Raw genomic sequence first — 20,398 nt, 5'->3', positions numbered from 1 at the left:
TTGGCGGCAGGCAAACGCCGGGCGGACGCAAAGCACAGCGCAGCTGCGCAAGCGCATTTGGCGTAGCTGAAGCCGGCAGGGCCGCGCGTGCGCCAGAACTGCGGGCGGGCCGTGAGGGGCAGCAGGTGGCCGCGCGTGCGCAGTGCGGGCGGTGGAGGCGAGGCTGTGGGCGCGTGGGGTGTGTGGGGTACGTGAGGGTCCCGCCCCCGCTTCGCCGGTACGTGGGCGCTGAGGGGCGCCTGAGGGGAGCGGGGCTGAGCCGCGGGGGGCGGGGCGCGTGGCGGGGCGGGGTAGGACAGGACAGGACAGGGCAAGGGCGTTGCCGCCGCCACCGCTACTCCCGAGGGCGGGGTGGAGTTGGCGGCAGCATCGGCTGAGGTGCGGCCGGGCTGGCTCCATGGTGTCCGGCTCAGCCTGTGTTTTGCGATCTGTCCGTTCCCGACCTCCTGTCCGTGCTTCGGCACCTTCGCGCTGTGGGGATGGCCGCGCGCTGCGGGGCGGCGCGTTCCCCAGCGGCCGGGCCGGGAGCTCGGGGCCGGGGCTCGGAGCTGCGCGCTCCCTCAGCAGTGCCCTGCGGCTGCGCGGCACCTGGCGGCAGCTCTGCTGCGTTCCGACCTGAGGTCGGGTCGGGGCTTCCTTGTTCGCGCTCTGTTTCGTTTTACAGGTCTCACGCTCGGAAATGAGCTCTGCCCCTTCCTGCAGATGAGCAGGGCTCCTACGGATATTTGAGTGCCCTCTGATGTTCTGGAAAGCTTTGGGAGGCCTCTGTCTGCCACAGAGGGGGAACTCCCGTAGCAGTTCAGTTCTGTCCCCAGAACATTTCTGCTTCCTTCACTGTGCAGTTTTGTCCACGCTGCAGTTGCTCATACAGTTTGTAAGCAGTCCTTCCACCTGCACCGGTTATGACTGATGTGGTTGCACTTCTGCTGCGACCTGGCTTTTCTGCTGGGTAACTGGGAGGCTTTCTCACCCTCCTTTCAGGTTTTTGTGGAAACGAGGTGCAGAGACTGATTTCACGTAGGTGCATTTTTTTATTTTTTTTTCTCAGTACCCTCAGAACTTCGGTCTGTGGGATGATCATGGGAAGGCTGAAGTTGGTTTACTCTAGGATTTTTTTTTCTCTATGCAGAAGTCCTGAGAAAAGTCAAAGGGAAGTTTTTGTATATTGGAAGCTTTGCAGCACGATAGTTACTTATCTTGACCTACCGTGAGTTCTCCAACAGCTGCAAACCACCACTGACTTGTTTGGTCTCTGGATTTTAACTGTACTTTGTGTCTTTGCAGGCTTTGTGTCTATACTGGGAGCTAAGGCCAGTTTTCACTAGAAATCCTGTCATCATTAATGGTTGTTAAAATTACGGATAAGCAAGTGATACATAGGGGCCTTCAGCCCTCCAAGTGGAGAGTTGAGGTGTATTGTCAGAACTAGATGTCATTGGAAGTATGGGTATGAGCTCTGCTTCTATACAAGCCCCCCTCCCTGAAACATTGGTACAGGTAGCTGTAGCTAAAGGTGGTTGGTTTGGTGCTCTGCCTAGACTGGTAATCTCTGCTAGGCAAGAAGTCTAATTCGCATTGTTTTCACAGTAAAGCTTTGCCACTGGAATAAAAATTATTTGAAAAGAACAGTTCAGTAGTTGCAAGCTTGTTTTTACATATACTTCATATGGGTGCAAGATGGGGTTAAATTGCAATAGATAAACTGAGCAGCTGAATAAAATTCCCTGCACATTTTTGCATCAGACTTACTGACTTGATTTCAAGCAGTCTGACCAACTGCTTGTAACTCTATGCAAATATTGCAAGTGTATAACCAAATAAGTCTGAGTCTAGTCCTTCCCTTGCCTACAGCTCTAATTTTTGGGGCTTTTGTGTACCTGTGTCCTAGATTCATAAAGCAATCCAGATGTTCCGTCCTGCAGCTGTATAGCGTGTACTAAGTGACTACACCTCAAAGTGTATCTGTAGTGAAACTAGAGTCGTTGCCACTATGCTTGGCATGATTTGTATGCCCTTTGTTTGACCTAAATAAGGTTTAAAGTGATTCTTAATGCTCGAGAAATAAAATCACTAAAATATTGTCTCTAACTTTTTTCATATCTTGAACATATTTGCATCTAGAAGCTTAAGTATCACTTTCTGGCCCTGTTAGCTTTGTATGTGTATATTCACTTCAGTGCATTACTGTTACAGAACAGCTTTATAATGACACCGAGTATTATAGCTACTCTTCACAGATTTTTTCTTTTGATTTTGAAACCCATAGAAATAGTTTAGTAAAGAAAGTAGAGCAAAAAAATCTGGGAACGCACAGCAGAATCTAGAGTAAGGAGCATCTGAAAGCGAAGGTTTCTGTGGTTTGCTCTGAGAAAACTTGAGCCTCCACGTCATTTTTGAAGTGACCTGTATCTCTAGGGTCATTCCATACTGCACGTTCTGAGGAGGAGCAGCAGGATCTTAAAAGGCTCCTGTGCTAACTGTAAGCGTGATTTAACCTTTGGTAGGTCATTGGAAGGTGATATGGTTCCATGTGGTGCTCACCAGTCTTCTGCAACTCTAGGTCAATTTCTGTGCTCCATAGTGGTAAAGCGCTGCTGGTCTCAGACCTGTCTAGAGATAAGGCTGTGAATGGTTGAAAGATTTGGTGACTTACTCTAAAGTGAGTTCCTGTATTTGTTCTATTTAGTCTGTCTTGACTAATGTGGGGAAACACTGTCACTAAAAAAATATTTTTCTGGTCAGAGTAGCTGACAAAAGAAACAAACACTGTCACGGTGCGTTGCACTCACCCAGCTGCTAGGTGGAATGCTAGCAGCTAGATGGAGTCTTTAAAATAGAGTTATTAGAAATAGCTGATGGCAGTTTTGGTTATGTGTTACAGTGCCAAGAAAGGGGAGAAAGAAGTGCAACTTGCAGCTTTGTCAGCCATCTCCGTCCTGCGTACTGTAACAGCTAGAAGAGATGGTTAAAAAATGCTCATTTTACATATATAGCTTTTTTTTTCAATTTAAAGAATCGAGTGATTATATAGTTGAATTTTTACATCTGAAATTATATTAATTTCCTAAGGGAAATTCTGTGTTGTTTTTCTTCATTTTTAGTCATGAACAGTGAAGAAATAATAATAATAAAGTGATACTTGTTTGTCTATCTAAAAAGAAAAACGACTGTTGGGATTTTCTGTGCAAATTAGTGCTGATTTGCTCCCCCAGCCTCCCTCTTGTATTGAGATTCTGAGAGTCCTTTGCCCCGTGGCCTTAAACATAACCAACAAAACATGGTTTGCAACTCCAGTCATGCTGGCAGTGATTTCTCTAAGCAAACAAAAAAACACACGGAGGGCATCTTGTTTAATCTGTGTTGAGAATGCTGTTTTCCTACTGAATCTTTTTACTTTTGAATGGAGTGTTTTCATGATGTCGTGTCTCTCGCTTTACACAAACTACATCCAGTACAATTCCATTGTAGGAGTTCGTCACAAATCAGTTGCTCTGTCATCCTGTCAGAAGAGAATTGGATGCAACTCTTCCATCCTTGCTGTTGCACAAGTCTGTGAGTTTTTGTTGTATTTAAGGGGGTATTGCATTTGTTTTTTTAGAAAAATAAGAAATTAAAGGTTTATCGGAAGCGGGGAAAATACAGACTTCAATATTTTAATTACAAGGAGGTGTTTTAGTTAACCTTCGTTATTTGTGAATTTGTACTTTTAATTAAGTCTATTAGATGAAAAAGTAATTGAATTTTAATTCCTGTTAACAATATTATTTGCAAATAGTATGTTGGGCCTGGATATCCTTATTTAACCTAAGGACAAGGACTGTCTGAAGTTGAGTTTGTCAGTGAAACTGAGCTGGAACTATGTAGGAGAGTGGAATGAGTGATTTTATTTTGAAAAATCCATACCTCATATCACTGACAAAGTCATAACTAGATTTGTGTTTTAACTGTTGTTGTTCTGAATTTTATATCCTTCCTTTTTTTTTTTTTTCAAGATGTTTATTGAAGAACTAATTGCTATTTTTTCTTTTTGAAGCAGGTAAGTGGGTTGTCAAGGTGGCTTGAAAAAAAAACCCAGAAGATGTTTCACATTGTTCAGTATCGACCTTTGAGACTGATAACACGAAACAGTCTTTCTAGAATTTGTTTAAAACTGATGTTTTCAAGACTGGTAACATTTGAACAGATATCGAAGTCACGGTTCTCGAGCCATTCTCTTGTTGGAAACAAAAATATTATCCTGATGGGACCTCCGGGTGCTGGGAAAACAACAGTTGGGAGAATAGTAGGTCAGAAACTAGATTGCCCTGTCATAGATGTAGATGATGATGTCCTTGAAACAACCTGGAATATGAGTGTGTCAGAAAAACTGCAGGATGTTGGTAACGAGCAATTTTTAGAGGAGGAAGGAAAAGCCCTTTTGAAGTTTTCAGCATCTGGAAGTGTCATTTCCCTTAGTGGGTCCAATCCAATGCACACTGCTGGCATGCAGCATGTGAAGAGAAATGGAATAGTTGTGTATCTTGATGTGCCCACAACGGTCATTATGAGTCGGCTGAAGTCAATGAAAGTGGATCGCATTGTGGGCCAGGGTCCTGCTACTTCTCTCAAGGACATACTTCAGTTTAGGAAGCAGTTCTACAAAAGGTGGTATGATGTCCGTGTTCTTTGTGGAGGCTCTATGGCAGCAGAGGTTGTAGCAGAAAAGGTGCTTGATGCTGTGAAGAGATACCAGAACTCCGAAGTGGAAACTTATGTTTCAACTAGGAGCACACAAAAAAACTCTCAGAAGTATTTCAGTGACGTTGTTATTGAAGGCTTAGCCTCGGACGGAGGACTCTTTGTTCCTGAGAGAGGACTTCCAGAACTGACTGCTGAAGAATGGCAAAGCATAATAGAAGCAACTTATGCTGAAAGAGCCCAGGTGATACTAGAGAGATGCATACATCCTGCTGATATTCCTGCTTCTAAACTGAGAGAAATTATTGGAACTGCTTATGGAGAAAACTTTACTTGTTCTAAAATAGCCCCGGTTAGGCATCTGACAGGTAATCAGTTTCTCCTTGAGTTATTTCATGGACCAACAGCTTCATTTAAAGATTTTGCATTACAGATGATGCCACATATATTCGCATACTGCATTCCCAGGAGCTGTAATTACTTGGTTCTGGTAGCTACTTCTGGTGACACAGGGAGTGCTGTCCTAGATGGCTTTAGTCGTCTCCATGACACTGATAAACAGAGAATTGCTGTGATGAGTTTTTTTCCTGAGGATGGAGTAAGCCCGATTCAAAAATCACAGATGATTGGTTGTCAGAAGGAGAATGCCTGGTCAGTAGGTGTCAAATCTGATTTTGACTTTTGCCAGACTGCTATGAAGAAAATCTTTGCTGACTCTGATTATACTGGCTATCTTACAGTAGAATATGGCACCTCTTTAGCAGCAGCAAACTCCATAAACTGGGCACGACTGCTTCCTCAGGTAGTTTATCATGCCTCTGCATACCTCGATCTTGTTCATCAAGGTATTATTGCGTTTGGAGACCCTGTAGACATTTGCATTCCTACAGGGAACTTTGGCAACATATTAGCTGCTTTGTATGCTAAAATGATGGGAATCCCTATTAGAAAATGCATTTGTGCTTCCAATGAAAACAATGTCTTGACTGACTTTATAAGAACAGGTATTTATGATTTGAGGGGAAGAAAATTAATTCCAACTTTTTCACCAGCAATAGATATTTTGAAGTCCTCCAATCTTGAGCGATACTTGCACCTGATTGCTGATGGTGATGGACAGCTGGTGACACAGTTATATAACCAGCTGGAAACTCAGGGCCACTTTCAGCTGCGGAAAGATCTACTTGAAAAGCTTCAGCAGGACTTGGTGGCTGGGTGGTGCTCTGAGGAGGACTGCCTTGCTGCCATTCACTCTGTCTACAGCACTACAGGATATATTCTGGATACACATACAGCTGTTGCTAAAGTAGTTGCAGATCGATTACAAGATAGAACTTGTCCAATTATTATTTCATCTACAGCTCATTATTCTAAGTTTGCACCTGCTATCTTGAGGGCCTTGAGGATTACAGAAATAAAACAAAACCCATTAAGTCAACTTCACTTGCTGAGTTCTTACAGCCCTCTGCCTCCAGTCCACTGGGGCCTAATAGAGACACTGAAAAAGAATGAGAATGAGGGTCACCGGATCTGCACCGCTGATCTAAGTATGTTGATGTCTTGTATAGAAACCTTAATTCAAGGTCATTTTATGAAAGTTTTCTGAAGGACTGGTCAGACGTCTACTGTGTCGTTCGTGATACTTTAACCAACTGCATGTTTTAATAAAGTCTTGGTTTATCTGGCCTGTGTCCAGTTCATAGCATAACATCCACAGTTGTATACTCAATTGTCACATTTTCAGCAGTGTTCTTAAGTAATCCATGTGAGATTTCTAGTAGCGCTGGATGGTTCTGAATTGAGCGACTAGAAGCCTGGAGCACTCCTGCAGGCCATGTATCCTACGGACAGCAGCAGTGCAGGCTTTCCTTGGCAGTGCTGTCTCCTTCACAACCTGAAGCATTCTCCCCTGAAAGAGGGAGGTAATGAAGTCTGACCTTCCTGGAGGTAATAGCTCTAGTTTTGTTGCAAGAATGATGTGATCACTTGACCAGGGGTGATTAGTTAAAGTTTAACTCACTTAGAACAACAAAACACGGTAAGATAGTGATGATACTCAAATAGTACTAATGAAGTTTGATTTCACTATAAAGATTAAAGCATACATATACTGTTAATCCTTGAACCATGCAATTTTATGGTATGCTATTTTCTTGCCCAGTGTTCCTTTTATGTTTTGTGAGGCCAACGTTTATGCAAAAAATCTGGTTATTTTGTTTTTCAGACATCTTTTTCCTTCCAGATATTTTCCTGTGTAAGATGGAATCCTTTAATATTTACAACTTTTGAGATGCAATCCTCCAGTGTACCAGTAGTCTTTCCTAGATCTTTTCTAGTTCACTTTTCAACATTACAATACTTTTAAAATGCTATTTACTAGTGTTAGCATCAGTCTCCCCAGATGAGATCAAAACTTAAGTATTTATTTACATTTATTTGTTGGATTCTATGTTTTTTTTTCTTAGAGTTCATGTAGCTTCTGTTGTCATATTTTTAGATGAATGTCCTCAACATTCTATTCTATCCATGCTTTGCATGAATTACAATAAGGAGGTGTCTCAGAGGTCTTGGTATCTCTTCAAGGAAGGTGAAGAATGAATTTCAGTGCCTGGCAAGTGCAACAGCATCAGAGGTATTCATTGTGCAACCTGAAATAGGTCTGTGCTAGCAGCCTGTGTCTTTGCTAATGACGGGCTCTGTGTTGTGCTGGTCATTTTGTTGTTGTTTTGTTTTTTAATTTAAAAAAAAATAGAACATATTGCCTGAGGAGATTGTGTGCTTATGGGCAATCTTACTCTGTGAATTGTAGATTATATTTGGCAAGAGTAGGAAATATATCTACTTTCCATGCTATGAGAAATGCTAAGATAATGTGTTGGCGAGTTGTGAATGGCAGCCAGTTACAGGTAAAGAGCTGGGAGTTGTCAGATGGGAGTACAAACAGCTACGGGAGGCTGTGGTTCTCACCAAGATTCAAAAAGAGAAAGGTATTGGCAAGAGAGATGGTAAGTGGTGCCATTTTTGCCTCTTGGAGAAGCAACATCTCATATATGTCAGGACTCTGTTCCCAAAATATAGAGACAACTATGCTCATGGAATCGTGCTTTCCCTTCCTCATGTGTCTGCTTGTACTTTCTGCCACATGAGAGGTGAAGAAAACACTATCCAGCAAACTACGTGAAAAAATTCTCCGTTTATGTAGTATTTCAGTGTAAGCTGAAAGACCCAATGTGATGTGCATTTGCCACAGTGAATGTGTTGTATAGTAAAGTTATATGGAGCTGATAAAGGTGTGAGTGACAAAATGGCTTTCTGGGTTCTGCCATTTTTGGATGCCTTTCCAAGATCTGTCATGTTACTTTTTTTGTTCAGACCTCATTTCTTATTTCTGTGGTAACTTTGGAAAATCTCTTTCTAACATGACAGTGACCATACAATATATAATTTAAAAATGTTGCATAAGTGTATTGCCAAAAAAAGAACCATTGTGTAGGTGATTAGTGCCCATCCACCTTGCATTTCTGAATTTATCAGTTTGGTTCTTACACTAGTCCCAAGTGTAACACTACAATACATGAATTCTAAATATTTAAAGTTAAAAAAAAAAAAAAAAGCCAGGTTTCTATTACTGGAATGGGAATGGGTTTCAGCGTAAGGACTCAGTGGAAATTCTGTACTATGTGACTCCGTGAAGCTTAATGCTATATGTATCATAAAGAAATTTGTCACATGCAGTTGCAGTGCGTTCTTGAAATACTTCCAGAGAGGAGCTTGTTTTCATAGGAAGTACCTAAAAGAGAAAAGCTGAGGTTCTAAACAAGATTAGGCTAGAAGCCTGTGACCTACCTTGAAGTAACTGATTATTAGATAGTAAGAACAAAACAACAAGTCTAACAGGATTTATTTTGGCATGACTCAGACAATCAATATTTCAAAGTTCATGGCTGAAGCTTGATTTGAAGGGGAAAGTATTAGTTAAATTCCTATTTGCAATGTTTCACGTGGTATGAAAATATTAAGGGTTGATACGGTTACATGAACTCACTAAGAATTCAGTTGTACTGAAGGGCTTTTAATGTGAAGCTGAAATACATAAAGGTAGTGATTAAAGAGCATGTATAGTACTAGTACATTTCTGTAAATGTCTTAACAATACAATACTTGCTCTATTGCATTGTTTAGGAAAAGTAATTGAACTTTGTCATACGTGAGGTGAACCAACTGTGTGCCTCCGTCTCACTTTGACATACTGGGCCTGAAGGGATGGGAGAGGAGCAAATAACTTCCAGTGTGCTCACTGCTAAGAGTGGTGAAGGGGACAGAGGACAGTGAGGGAAGCAATCGTTTTTCCCAGCCCGGCTTCTGTAAATGTCATTCAGCAAAATACTGTAGTTCAACAAACATTGTGCCACTGTGATTGCACTTTTTCCCTTGCTACCAGTTTCATGAAAGATTCAAAGGGCATTAGCCATCGAGTGAGTACAAGTGCTGTTTTTTGTCTTTTTCAGATGTTGCATGACAACATCCCATGTGTATAATGTTTACTATTCTTTAAGAAAAAATGATGCGCTAATGATGCACAGAAGCGCATGTACATTCTGATGGTCAGTAGGATTCTTAAAGCTGTTTGGGATTGATGTACTCATTTGCTCCTATTTGCTTAAAGATAAGATGTTGTGGTCTAAACAAATATGAGCCAGATTTACAGAGAGTGGCAGAAATGAGTATATATGTGTACAGCTTGGTAATGGCATAGCTTTATTTAAGCTATTAGTTTCTGCTGGTTTGCTTTTCTGAACACTAATGCTACATGTAAAATCTTAAAGGCAGATGTAACAAGGAACGGTTTGTAATGCCAATGTTTATACTTCTTGTTATAAGAAATATTTATATGGAAAATACTTCTTCTTGCAGTCTTACTATCTGCTCATTACTTGCCTTAAGTCACAGTCCTGCTTCTCAGGGTGACAGTGATTTTAGGTAAAGGGTCAATAGAGCAGTTTCAGTTGACTTCAAAAGAGAGTTCTGTTTTCTTAATGTCTTAAAATTTAAAAAGAACTGCTATCTATGTTTTGAAAGTAACAGGATATTTAGTGGATGAAACTCTGAATGGAAGATCGTTGTTTTTCAGGAGATCAGCTTTGCTCTGTGAAGACATCAAGAATGCGCATTGTTATTCTGATCACGTTTGGTATGCCTGAAGTATGCGTATAGTTGTTTGTGTCCACTACATTTTTTCTGAATAAATACTTCAGGATCCACACTATAGCATTTTCTTTGCGAATATATATGTGCTTTTTCAAGTGTTTACATGAAAATTAGATACATGGTAATTGATCTACACAGGGGAAGATTCAACAATTACTGCTCAAATCTGTGAATGCCACAGATTTTAAATACTGAGGAGCCACTTAAACAGGATATGATGAATTATTTGGCAGGGAGTAGTGACAAATCATAGAATGGCTTGTGTTGGAAGGGCCCCAAGGATCATCAGGTTGCAACCCCCCTGCCACAGGCAGGGCCACCAACCTCCAGATCTGCTACTACACCAGGCTGCCCAGGACCCCATCCAACCTGGTCTCAAGCACCTCCAGGGATGGAGCATCCACAGCCTCTCTGGGCAGCCTGTTCCAGCCTTCACATCTCTCTGTAAAGAACTTCCCCTGACATGCAATCTAGACATTCCTTCCTTGAGTTTAAAGCCATTCCCCCTTATCCTATCGCTGTCTACCCTTGTAAAAAGTTGATTCCCCTCCTGTTTATGATCTCCTTTTAAATACTGGAAGGCTGCATTGCGGTCTCCTTGCAGCCTTCTCTTCTCTGGGCTGAACAAGCCCAGCTCTCTCAGCCTGTCTTTGTAGGGGAGGTGCTCCAGCCCTCTGATCATCTTCGTGGCTCTCCTCTCAACCTTCTCCTGCATTTCACTGTAGCCTGGAGTACATCCATGTCACTAAGAACAGGGCTTTGAGGCCATACATTCCAAGTAGACTGATATGCTGTAGGAGATACACACTTGGGAAAGTGCCTGGAGAGGGTGAGCTTTCTCAGCTGAATGCACGTTTGTCAGCGTGTCTTGTGCCCAGAATGCCCCTTGAGATCCTCGGTTTTCAAAATGGGAATGCTGTCAGGGAGCTAATGTTGCTGTCTATATTTCACTCTGATAGAACCTTTTACATGTACACTATGCCCAACTGCAATAACCATGGCTTTCAGTAAGGCTGCAGAACTGGACTGAAGCGTCTTAATAGCAATAAAAGGATTTTTAAAAAGCACCGTCATGAGTGTCATGGTAAACGGGATCTGCTTAGTGTGATGAAAGCACAGAAGAGTAAGCATTTAAGCAAAACTTTTTTAATGAAGTAAAGGTCTCTGCAGTCGAACAGAGGGGTGCTCCAGCAACTGTGAATAGAATTAGACACATTGCAAGAGGTAAAAGAGGTTCACAGGATGGAAAAAGTTTCTCTAGACTGCAAGTGCTGCATGAATTTCTGAAAAGATGTGGTTTGATAGAGGACCAACCCAAGCAAGCCAGATCCATGTTAAGCAAGAGGTCGAGCTAAGCGATCGCAGCAGTCCTGAGCTGTGCCAGGAGTAGCTGGCATGGCAGCAGCACTATGACCACTCTTTCATGGAGGACTGTCTGAGCATTAGAGGTTGCAAACTCATTTCATATCTCCGTTAGTGTTATTGGTATGCAGAACAAATTGTGCTATAAATGGGCTTCTGGATATGTTTAGCCTTGTGCTATCTGTCACTAGAGAATTGCAAATGGTCTACTAATGCACATCCTGACTTGACTTATGGCTATTAGGATATGGCTCATTAGTTTTAAATTTCATTATACGATGCGTGTTGTGATGATTTGTGCAATACATACTTTTATTATGAAAATTATGTGAGCATAGCTAGTAGAGAATTGTCTATGAAAATGTCAGCTGTATTGAATGTGCCTATTGATTATTCATCTTTCTAAGCTTTTGTAAGTCAGAGATCTCATAAGGATTATTAGATGCTTTTGGAACCCTTCTTTCTATTCTTGTTTACTTGTCATTTTGCCGTGCTTTCGTGAGCAATTTGTGATCCAACAGCCATTGCCAATTCAATGTTCAGCTCACAGTAAGATCTGTATAAAACAAACTGGAACGTCCTGTGTTTCATTTCTGTAGTTGTACTTAACCTTCTGTATACCAACTGACGAGATTCCGTAAAGCTTAGAGAAGGCAGTGTTCAAAGGGTTCTTCTCTGGAAGCGTTTTGAGAAAAATGCTTGAATTTTCTTACATTTTTAACTAATTCACTAAATTACATCTAAATAGACAAGGCATTTAGTGGAGTTTTTGCTAAGTGCATGTAGCAACCTAGTTCTATTTAAAATGCTAATAAATGCATACCATCTCCTCATGACATGACTGCTCTCAGCATAATTAATTAGCATTGTATACAGATGAGGAAGGAAAATCCATATTCACAGGCATTTTCATTCAGAATGGTGAATAAAAGGTGAATAAATTGTTAATAAACTGTACAGTTTGAAAGGTCATGTATGAATAGCTCATTTCTGCATAAATGGTATTTTGCAAGGAAAATGTGATGTTTACCTGGAGCTGTTACATACAGCTTTGAGCCACGAGATGGCATTCCTAACAGAAGTTTGCTAGAGAGAGCTTCTGGCAGTTTCAGAAGGGCACCAAATGAAAGGCTGTCAGAACCAATTGTAATGTCACATGAACCTTTTATGTTCTCAGTTTTGGAAAACCTTATTAATAGAAACTTGTCTAGAACTCATTTAAGTAAGAAACTTACATGTTCACTGATACGTGGAATTCACAGGACTACGTGATGGTTCTGGTCAGAGAAACACTGCATTAATTCGTAGCTTCACACACTGTAAATCTTGAATCAATTTTGCTTTAATACAATTAAATCATAGATCTTTAATATTTAATTCAAGAACACAAATAATACTGTCATCTTCTATGCAGCGCTCACTTGCTCATGGTTTAGACTGTCATGTACAATATGGGGTTTGTAGTGAGTTTTGGGATAAGGAAGAGCAAATTACAGTATTCATGGGAAAAATAAATAGTATAAACAGTTTGTCTCGTGGCTTAATATTGAAATGACCAAGCAGCATCTTTTCAAACGCCTGTCATTCAGGCTGGTAACAGAGCCCACATAGCCCTGCTTTCTTTCAGGCTTTGTATCTTTTCCAGTTTCTTGTTATCTTGGCGTGCTAAAAGCAAACATTCTTTTATTCTTCTTCCTTAAATGCAAGCACGAAGGGAACATAATACAAACTCCTAAACTAATGCAAATGCACTAGGTCTCACAAAGCGTAGGGACAGGCTTATTACACCAGTTGACACTTATTTTTCTATAGTTAAAGTCCTCAATTTACTATGGTTATTTTTTGCTGACTGTAAGGTTGGACCTGAGGTAAGTAATAATCTATTTTTCCATTCTAGCTAGTTCCCTGGATGCTTTGGTTTGGTAAAAAGACATTACACTGACTTCATGCTTAAACTGGAATCCAGTGCAATGTGAGATTTTTTTTCTCAAGACTATTTCAAGACAACAGAAAGAACTATAATAGACTAAATTTATTTGTCTTGATAGTTTTTTGGTAGAGAAACTTTGATGGCCTTAGAATATATTTTCTAATGCTTGTGTACCTTTTCTGCTCCATGCGCTGCCCCTGCTGATGTCTCAGCCCTTCTGGTTTGGGTTTTGATCATTTAATGCCACTGAGAGGACAGAACAGTGGCTGCTGCATTGCTGACACTGATGACAGACTTTGCAGAGTGAGCAGGTACTGCTTTGACATTCGGCAGCTGTTCCTTCTGAACATGCTGTTATACCTCGATCATCTCTCCATTTTGGCCATACAAAACAGAATATGGAATATTGTTCACCAAAAACAATTGTCAGCCAGAACAAAAACCTTTCAGAGCTGGCAGGGTGGTAGAACCTTCCTGCTGGTAGAAGAACGCGGCATGCCGACTGCAGCAGCACAGCACGTGAGCTCGTCGTATCTGGTGTTGGCTGCCAGTATCATTGGAAGGGCTGAACATCTGCTTGCTGCAAATTCTCAGCAAGTGTGGTGAAGTGAAAATGACTACTTCAAGGATGTGGAAAAGGCAATAGGAAGAAATGTATTTATTGTAATTATGAAATCAATGTTAATGGGAAAGTAAATTATTTGCAATACTGATTTGTTGCCATTACCTTTCAAGCTAAATTACAGACTGAATGCCGATGGCACGGTGTAGGGCTCCCATAAATGCCACAGTGAGTAGGGAGTGATGGACACCACCAGTGGAAAGTGGTGGTCTCAGCTATTGCTGATACTGCCTCTGATGTCTCCTGATGCTGAATCAGATGAATTTGTGCTCTGCTTCCCAGAAATGAGGGGAAATAAATGCAAATGAGCTTGTCCTTTTGCTCAAGGATCTCTCCGTTACATGACAGCCACCGTGAGTTCATGTGATCAAGCCTTTGCGTGCAGCACTGTCAGAAAGAGTGGCCATAATGCTGTCAAGTAATTGTGCTAATATTTCATGAGGGATCTGCAAATTGCTTTGCTAGTACAAAGCACATCAGTGGCTAATTTGATGTGGTTTATTGTTTTTGAGAGGTTGATAATGAATGCTTGGATTGCATCTTATGCAACTGCTGTTGAATAAGCACCGCTTTGAATAAGTGTGAATTGGGAAAGGAAAATATGATATTGGGAATGGTAGCCACAAGCATTGTCACTTAGCATATGTAACAAACATGCCCAGGGCACACAAGCACAATTACCTATAGAAGCTGTGTCTATTCTTGCAAGTGATTTTATTGTTCTGAATCATTTATCATTCTGGATTCCATTTTTTATAAGAGATTTTACTGGAATAATTACACTCAAGAAACATTTAGATATAGCGTTGAGAGACATGGTTTAGTGGGGTTACTGGTGGTAGATGGATGGTTGGACTGGATGATCTTGTAGGTCTTTTCCAACCTAGCTAATTCTATGATTCAAAAAAAAAGTGAGTTGCTTATCTCCAGGAGATGACTGGGATTGTGTGCTGAGCAGAAGTTAAGTTTGTAAGGTTCTTCCGTGAGGTTTTTAAGTAGGCAATGTACAAAGGGTCGTTATGCAACACGGGGATGTGCTTTCACAAGGCAGTAACATTGGCTCTGTCACTCTCTCTCTTCAACTTTCTTCACTCAGAAATCTAGAAATATGCATTTTGGAAAATTATCAGGTACTGTAATATACTCCCAAACTATGGTTTTAAGCATTCATACCATTGCATTTTATTTGTGATCAAAGCAGTGTGTTGAATTCTCTGAATTTACATTTGATGCTGAAAGGCAACCCTCACGTTCTTTTATAAAGAGCAAAAAGTTGTTACATTTTTCAGCTGTTCAAATTAGCTTTTAAATCTGAAGGTGTTTTCCTTCTGCCCCCTTCATCTTTAGTGGTAAAGCTGTTAATTTTCTTACTCATTTCTGTTGTGAAAAGAGATGGTCGTAAGCACAGGTCCCTTCTCTCTCAAATGTGTCTGAACAGAAAACAGACACAATTATCTGCTGCATTACTTTTGCTGGAATTGCTTTACTAAAGATGATTCGAACCTAATATGCAGCCAACCTCTTTTCCCTAAGCAGAACAGCAGAGCTGAGCCAGATGATCTCAAGTGCCAAGTGACCTTCCCAGCACTGTACAGAGCCACCAGGAAGGCTCGATGAAAACTACTTCACAGGCTACTAAGATCTCTAGTGCCCGGCATCATAAATTGTTACTCATTTCCGCAAGGCACAGCTGACAGCTGACAGTGGGAAATGAAGAAATATAAACTACATTTCTTTTCTTAATTCCATCCAAAATGAAATTTGCCTTCTGTGAGCAGTTGGCTTGTTGTGCCAAGCTCAGAATGGGTCTGCTTCCTCCCCTGCTGGTGATTAGTTATGGATAAGTTTTTGGTCAGGTCAGGGGCCACAAAAGCCACATCATTTGTGATGAGTTTTTGATCCCTGTACTAATTGCATGATCTGAATCACAGATCAAATTGTGTATAAATGGAACATCCTGAAAGTAATGGTACAGCTGAGAATCTGACAAGTTATTGTGCCCTATGGCTATTGCAGCCATGTGGTAGGAGCCAAGAAGGCAGAAATGGGCTTTTCTAACCCCCAGTGTCCCTTAACTCTCCCCTGATAAGCAGTCACCTTAATTTGTTTTTTGATCAATTCATGAAAGCAACTTAATTATGTGATGGCCTCCAGTTGCCCAGAGACAATTTTGCCCAGTCCTATGTTCTTAATTTCTCTACTGTAGACACTACATTTCCTTTTCTTTTTTTCTCTTCTTTTTTTCTTTTGTTCTTTTTTTCTTTCCCCTATTTTGACAGCTGCAGGAGATGTTGGTAATGATGATGTGGTTTGTACATCTGTTTTTACAGGATAAGGAGATGAATGTGAGAATAAATAAGCCATATAGCAGCAGTGTTTGGAACGTTGCTGAGACCACTGAGATAATTTTTTGTTTGCAGAGCAGATGTCTGCGTAATGCACTCAAACTTTTCACCATCACACGTTATCATAAAGCCATTTTAGCATTAAAAAATTAAAATTTTCTAGTCCTTTTCCATATAAGAATTCAAAATCAGTCTTTGTAGAGTAAAATTAAGTCTCTATTACAATACAAAATGCCAGAATCATTGTTAAAAATAAACACGTATCTTGTAAGAGGAATTTTGTGGTTAGTACAAGTAAGTTTCCTTGAGGCTGCCTGCTTGGACTGCGGATTGAGTTTTATTCCCCTCCTGTAACCAGGTGTCCTTTGAAATGTTCATACTGAAGTTCTGAGAACTGTGTTGTTATTAACTCTACTTGTGACGGCCATCAGACAGTGGGGCTTCACAAATTGCCATCAGTCCTGAATGTAACAAGTTTCAGTGAAAAAGAAAACCGGAAGACATAGTTTTATTCTTGTAACTTGACCTAAGGGCAGAAGAAGCGTACATGTAGAAACATGCTGGTAATTGATAAGCTGTTATCTTTCTCAGGAAGCTTGAAAGTGGTAATTTTTGCAGCTTTTCTTTTTGTTCAAATTGATTAGGGAATGCTTTATTCTTTTTCTGCCTTCCTCCTCCCCAATTTCATAAGTGAATGACACAGAAGAGCTATTTTTAAATCAGACTTCAATACATAGAAGACAAAAAGGGAAGGAAAGCAGCAAAAATTAGATATGGTGAATAGTCAGAAGCTGGACACAATGTGACTGATGATGAGTAAAAGCCTAAGGTTGGAATTGTGACCCCTTGAACAAGTGATTTAAACAGGACCATGACTCTAACACAGGCCACCTCCAGCCTTAAAATCTTACTAAAGTGGAGCTGTGATTTTCTTAAGAGATTTGTGTAAATTCCTGCTGTGACTAAGCCAGATACCAGGGAAACAGCAGCTTTTGTTTTTTTTTTCTTCCCTTCCTTTCCTACTCTGGCTCCTCTGGCCCAGCCCAAGATGCTGGCTATCCCCATCTCCATTTGTCTGTATTGGCAAGTTGGCTCCTGCCAGCGCCTTGCCTCTTGCCACCAGCCTCTTACTGTTGCTTCTCACACCAGGTGGGTCAAGCAAATGTGAGGATGTAGGAAATGCCTGGCTGATTTAAGCTGGGCTGCAAGTAGAAATTGATTCTATCTACTTTCAGAGTTTGTTTTTGCTTTTAAATGAAGATGCAAAGACAAAACGTTTGTCAATTTAGCTGTTCCTGAGTCCATTCTGGGAACGAGGTTTGTACGGGGGTTTTCTCTGCTTTTGCTTAGGGTATCCATTCTGGGACATACTGAAAGTTACATTTTACTCACCAGTTTCAGTCAGAAAAATCCTACGTGTTTTTATTACAGGATATAATGACACTGTGTGGTTTTCAGCTATAACTTTGGATGCAGGAGCAATGCTTGCTACTTGCTAGCTGTTATTTGAAAGAAAACCTTAATGATTGGAAAATACAAGCATTCAGGGAAACTAGAGATATGAATTTGTAATTAAAGTGATTCAGAAATTATTTCAATGTGTTCTTAACTAAAGGGAGCAGTAAACAAGTGATGGGAAACCAACTCTGGGGCAGGGGCAGAAGGCTGGAAAGTGATTGCAGTGGTAGGAAGAAGGGTCATAACTCATTAATGTAGGGGGATTGTTTGAGGATATTAATGTTATGGTGTACAAGGGGAGTGCAATAGCTTCTTAGAGTGCTTGGCAACATTTCAGATCAGAGTACAATGTTCGTGATGCAGAGTAATGGAGTAAGTGGAAAGTTGGCTCACTGGGCTGATAATTGGGTACAAAGCAGGAAGCAAGAGGCAGCTGTAAAACGAAAATTTTCTTTTATCCAGGAAGAAATTAGACAGTTGTGCTGGAAGATTGTTTATTATAGAGATGTGACTGTAGCTTGGCCTATAAACTTGGTTCTTGGGTGATTTTCCCTCTGCAGCCAGACAGCAACAACAGCCCATGAACACCAGCTGTGAAGTGCTGCTGTGACACAGTACGGTGAGAGGTCTCCAAAACTGCTGTGTGTGAACTGGGTTTGGGCATACTGGGGAAGATGTGTCCCATGACCTGGCCTGCCAGCTTGATTGAATCACTCTGGAGCCTGGAGAAGGGTGGCTTTGTGAAGAAGCCAGAGGTAAAGGCTTCCTAGTCACTAGTTCACTGCCAGCACCTTCCCTGCCGTGGCTGCTGCTTCCCAAGCTCCTCTAAGCAAATCAGTCTGTGCCAGAGGGGCTGCTGCGCAGTGTACAACAGCGTTTAATCTTTGATGTTTGATAAGCAGAGAGGCAAAAGGCACATTTTGAAGAGACCTGCAGTAGTCTGGCAACTGGGAAATAAATGACCCTTTACTGCAGCCTGCTCCATGACACCCTGCTGGCCTTAGCTGCCTCCTCTGAAGTTGGATTTACTAAATATTCAGCTGCATCTGGGCTCAGAGATCACATTATGGAACCCAGGGAGAGCAGGTGGTCCTGTGCATCCCTGTTAGCATCCAGCCTCGTCCAAGAGATTGGCTTTTGGAGGAGGGGGAGACCAGCAGGCGTACGCACAATTCATCATCCATGTTTCCAGCTGACTGTGAGGAGCAGGCACAGCTGCTGCTCTGCTTCGAGTGGGCTCTGAAATAGGGCGGGTTGAAGGATGTATGAGGTTTTCTTTCATGATAACAAAAATAGGTGCTTTGTTCTCATATCTATAAAGTGAAGACAGTTCCCTACAAGCAGTGATAATTCCTGAGCATTTTTTGCCTTGTAATTAATCTATAAATGAGGTGAGTATTTTTTGGAAATGCTGGTTGATTTTATTATTATGAAGGAGAAATTACTGCCCATTTTCTGTTTGCTGAGGTTTTTAATGCATCCTTTCCAACCAAAACACCTTGAATCATCACACAGAGGGGAGATAACTCATTTCTGTGAGACAAAACCAGTGGTCCCCAGTAGGGGAGAGCTTCCAGAAACCCATCTCTTGCTCTTGGTGGCAGTTTGCATGCCTTTGTGCCAGAAGTTGTTGGGGCCCAGGACTCGGAGTAATTATGCAAAGCAAATGCCCATTGCTTATACAAGAAGGCGTTAGAGGGCTGGGAAGATTGGAGGCAATGCAGCAGTGAATGCACTTTCTGTGTCACTTTCTGTGTTTGCTGTGTACTTTTAGAGAAAACTGGAAAGATTCACTCATAATTTACCAAGGTTTTCAGAAACCTGAAGGTGCCAAAGCTGACTTTGGTCCAGGAGGTGCCACACATCGCGCGTTGTGACTGTTGTGGCTGCAGAAATAGTGTGTGCTCCTAAAAATATCACCTACACAGGAACTGGAGACCCTCACAGCTGCTGCTGAAGGGGGGAACAGGCTGAGCCCTGTTCCCCAACATGGCTCCATCCCATCCTGTCCCATCCTGTCTGGGACTGGAAATTAATTACATATTTATTAACTTTAAAATATCTGTGACATTCCTTCTTAATACTTTCGTTATTGTCTTGTATGAGTTAAAAGCCAGATACCCCAGAAAGTGATTCCATATAAATTTGAACATGAAATTTGTACAGGAGATGTACGTTTTTCTTTTCAAAGCAATCAAATTCTCATTCACTCTTTTTATCTCTCTCATGCTTGCCACATGTAATGAAGCAGAAAGACAACAAGGGATGTGGTCTCTGGGGATCCTTGACAAGTCTGTGACTGAAACCACTGAAGTTTCCTATTAATATTACATGTGAAAACTTTGGTAAAGAAATGCTACAGTTTCAAGGTCAAATATTAAGCTGTGAGGAAATAACCAAGTCATAAACTTCCCAGACCACCTCAGTTCAGCTTCACCTCATGTACCATTTATAATATAGTACTTAATTGCATCATTGCAGACAATAACCTCCTCTGGGTCTTATTGGCGCTTTCAGAGTTTATCTTCATTGTGGCCAATTCCAGCCAGAAATGTATCAATTTAAGTCTCAAAACTCTAAGAAATTGAAAGTAGGCTATTGTGCTTATCAACTTGACACCAAGGAATGATCTATGTTTGGTTATGATTCAGCTTCAAAGGTGAATTCAGTGTGGCCTGACAGCCCTGTGGTGAGGATAACCCACAGAGGAGAGCGTAGAGTCCTGCTTCTGCTTATCCCCCACATTCACTGGAAATACCATGGCCAAAGGGGCCTTCCAGGTACCCCAGCTATTCT

The 20,398-nt window shown here is 41.3% G+C and overlaps 1 protein-coding gene across 20 annotated transcripts; it reads left to right on the top strand.

The window, feature by feature from the left end:
• On the top strand, window positions 34-9,943 carry THNSL1 (threonine synthase like 1). 20 transcript variants are annotated; one of them, XM_021388016.1, is made up of 4 exons: window positions 148-217; window positions 665-1,017; window positions 1,130-3,548; window positions 4,034-9,943. In XM_021388016.1, the coding sequence occupies exons 3-4, from the start codon at window positions 3,297-3,299 to the stop codon at window positions 6,281-6,283; spliced, it is 2,502 nt and encodes an 833-aa protein (XP_021243691.1). In that variant the 5' UTR covers window positions 148-217; window positions 665-1,017; window positions 1,130-3,296; the 3' UTR covers window positions 6,284-9,943. The 20 variants fall into 20 exon arrangements, 19 of the variants coding, with proteins under 19 accessions (XP_021243704.1, XP_021243706.1, XP_021243707.1 ...); XR_002435476.1 differs by lacking the exon at window positions 148-217 and having other exon boundaries at window positions 385-1,017; window positions 4,034-6,624; window positions 7,175-9,943; XM_021388029.1 differs by lacking the exons at window positions 148-217; window positions 665-1,017 and adding an exon at window positions 34-125 and having other exon boundaries at window positions 3,469-3,552; window positions 4,037-8,311.

The sequence above is a fragment of the Numida meleagris genome, chromosome 2, assembly GCF_002078875.1.
Source record: "Numida meleagris isolate 19003 breed g44 Domestic line chromosome 2, NumMel1.0, whole genome shotgun sequence".
NCBI lineage: Eukaryota > Metazoa > Chordata > Aves > Galliformes > Numididae > Numida > Numida meleagris.
This window is presented reverse-complemented; position numbering and strand designations above follow the sequence as displayed.

Excerpts from the sequence above, each read along its gene's own strand:
- THNSL1 (XM_021388016.1), top strand. The coding sequence starts at position 3,297 with ATGCTGGCAGTGATTTCTCTAAGCAAACAAAAAAACACACGGAGGGCA. Across the intron at positions 3,549-4,033 it reads CCATCCTTGCTGTTGCACAA|CAGGTAAGTGGGTTGTCAAG; the intron begins GTCTGTGAGTTT and ends TTCTTTTTGAAG.